We start from the raw sequence: 2,476 nt of genomic DNA, 5'->3' as shown, positions 1-2,476 counted from the left end.
ACAGGAGGTATAATAGTCTGCTAGTCTTGCTACCATTTGCAGTTTGAATTGCATTCAGAACAATTATATTCATATAAGGAAACAATAATTAAACCTCAATTATATGGGAACATTTCAGAAAAAGTAATAAACGCTAGCAAGAATTGGGGAATCAACAACAGAACATTAAAATTTGAACTTAGACCTCACAATAATCAAACACACGAGCTGTTATTTATTGTATGCACAAAATGGCAATGTGAAAAACATGTATCATTGGATAAGCAACTGAACATTTCAAACATAAGACATCCAAGGTGAGCAAGGGTGAAACCTGTAATCAGGTCTAAAGTCATGTCCCCATTTTGAAACACAATGTACTTCATCGATGGCAAATAAAGCTATTCCACGGTTCTCCGCAAGCCTCTGAAGTGGACTTATTAGTATGCATTATACACCTCATCAGACAGTGAAAGCTGAAATCATACAGTCCCAAGTGACAACAGCAGGGCATTTAGAAACAATTCAAACTACAAGCAATACCAGATGATGTACAAATGTGTTCACCTAAGCAGTGTTTCGAGGCAAACGTATACAACGGAATACATGCCGTTCATTGCTTTCTTCTCAACGGTGTTATCTGGTTGTCCTGATCCAAGGAAACATGCAGAGATGCCATGTTTTGATAGCTTTAAGCACTGGTCATGCATCAAGCTTATCAATGGAGAAATCACGACCACGACCTTCCCTGTCAAAAGCGCAGGTAGCTGAAAGCACAGAGATTTCCCTGTAGAAACATTAAAGCCTCAAAAACATTGACACAGTATATACATTGTACAAAGGATTCAAGAAGAAATGCACAGAAAAGGGAGAATAAGAATCAGAAAATAAATACCAGACCCTGTTGCTGCAAGAACAAGACAGTCTTGCTGAGAAAACCAAGCACCAAGAGCTTCCATTTGAAAACTTTTCAACCCGGAGTACCCAAAATGTTTACGCAGCAGGCTGTTGGCTTTCTGGTCCCAGTCTGGTCCAAGTTCTACATCCTCTACTGTTCTATGGGCTGAGTTCAGACTGTAAGATGTCAGCGAAGATTTCTTCGAGGTTCCAAAAGACTAAATTAGTTGTTTTTTCTGTCATATATGTGGCATATGTGTGTCTATTAAGTTCTTGCTTCTACTGCAGGGTTGCCTAGAAATCATGGTAGACAAAGAAAAAAATCCAAAGGTAAATCTTACTGAATTTTTTCAACTGGATGGACTATATGTTTCATGATACTGTCTTAGCTAGTTAATGAATCTCTTTTAAGAGTTCGACATAATCAAAATCCTAAGATCAAAATCAAAATCTAGGGTTCAAACAATCAAAATTTAGATTCATCTGAAATCAAAATCCTAAAATCAAAATCAAAATCCTAAACAGATTCGACATAATCAATAACAAACTACAACATCTGAAATCAAAATCCTAAAATGAAGAGTTCAAACAATCGTAAAATAAATACTCAAAATCACCAACTAACTAACATAATTAAGCCCTAGATTCATCAAAACAATATGAAAAAGTTGCAAAATTAATTAAACATGGAAATCACGGTAGGGAGAGAGAAAATACCTTTAGATCGAAACAAGGTATTCAAGGTCGGTGGCGATAAAAACCGAAACTCTAGCACCAACACTTCGGCGTTGTTATGGCGCTGTAACTCGGGACCAACTCGGTCTGAGTCGACTCAACAGATTCCCCAAAAACTCAGCCCCACTTCCACCGCACCCAGATGAGTCGCCGCCGAGTCATCCACCTCAGAGCTGGAGTTTGCAGAGAATGCAGCTTGAAATCCGGCTGAAGACGTCATCGCTTTCAGATCTGGGTTTGCCTCCTTCGTATTCGCTAAGCTTGAATTTTAAAACAAATTTGAGATATTGGGATGATTTGGTGAGAGGAGACTTTGAAGGGAAAGCTCGATACTGATTCTGAAGGAGAGACAGAGAAGCTTTGGAATTTCAACAATGGAGATCTGGAAATTACGAGAGAGAAAGAGTTTGGGGAGGCAGGAAATGTATGAGGGAGAAAGGGAATGGGAGCAGGGCGTCGCACCAAATTAAAAAAGAAAAGGAAAAGGTAATAATTAAATTTTAATTAGAAACCGAAATTTTTTTACCTCCTTTGCGTCGCCGATTAGTAAATCTGCGACGCAGATGACTCTAAGAGTCATCTGCGTCGCAGATTAGTAATTCTGCGACGCAAAGGAGGTAATATTTTGCGTCGCATTATTATTAATCTGCGACGCAAATGACTTTAAGAACATCTTAGAGTCATCTGCGTCGCAGATTAGTAATTCTGCGACGCAAATGACTAATTTTAATGCTTAAAACTGTCAATTGCGTCACATGTTTAAATGTGCGAGGCAAATATGGTGATGCAAATGATTGCTTTTCCACTAGTGAGTGATTTTGTGTCAATTCCGCATGTAAAAGGCATTCTAAAGTTTTGACAAAAA

At 38.4% G+C, this 2,476-nt stretch overlaps 1 protein-coding gene across 1 annotated transcript; it reads right to left on the bottom strand.

The window, feature by feature from the left end:
* Positions 1-299: 299 nt before the first annotated feature.
* LOC110783816 (ATP-dependent DNA helicase Q-like SIM) lies at positions 300-1,831 on the bottom strand. Its single transcript, XM_056829985.1, has 5 exons — positions 1,750-1,831; positions 1,594-1,698; positions 875-1,042; positions 547-766; positions 300-455 (listed from the first exon to the last, which is right to left on the bottom strand). The coding sequence occupies exons 1-5, from the start codon at positions 1,829-1,831 to the stop codon at positions 362-364; spliced, it is 669 nt and encodes a 222-aa protein (XP_056685963.1). The 3' UTR covers positions 300-361.
* Between the last annotated feature and the right edge of the window lie 645 nt (positions 1,832-2,476).

This window comes from Spinacia oleracea, chromosome 5 (genome assembly GCF_020520425.1).
Source record: "Spinacia oleracea cultivar Varoflay chromosome 5, BTI_SOV_V1, whole genome shotgun sequence".
NCBI lineage: Eukaryota > Viridiplantae > Streptophyta > Magnoliopsida > Caryophyllales > Amaranthaceae > Spinacia > Spinacia oleracea.
The sequence above is the reverse complement of the archived record's forward strand: the minus strand, read 5'-3'. Positions and strand labels throughout refer to the sequence as shown.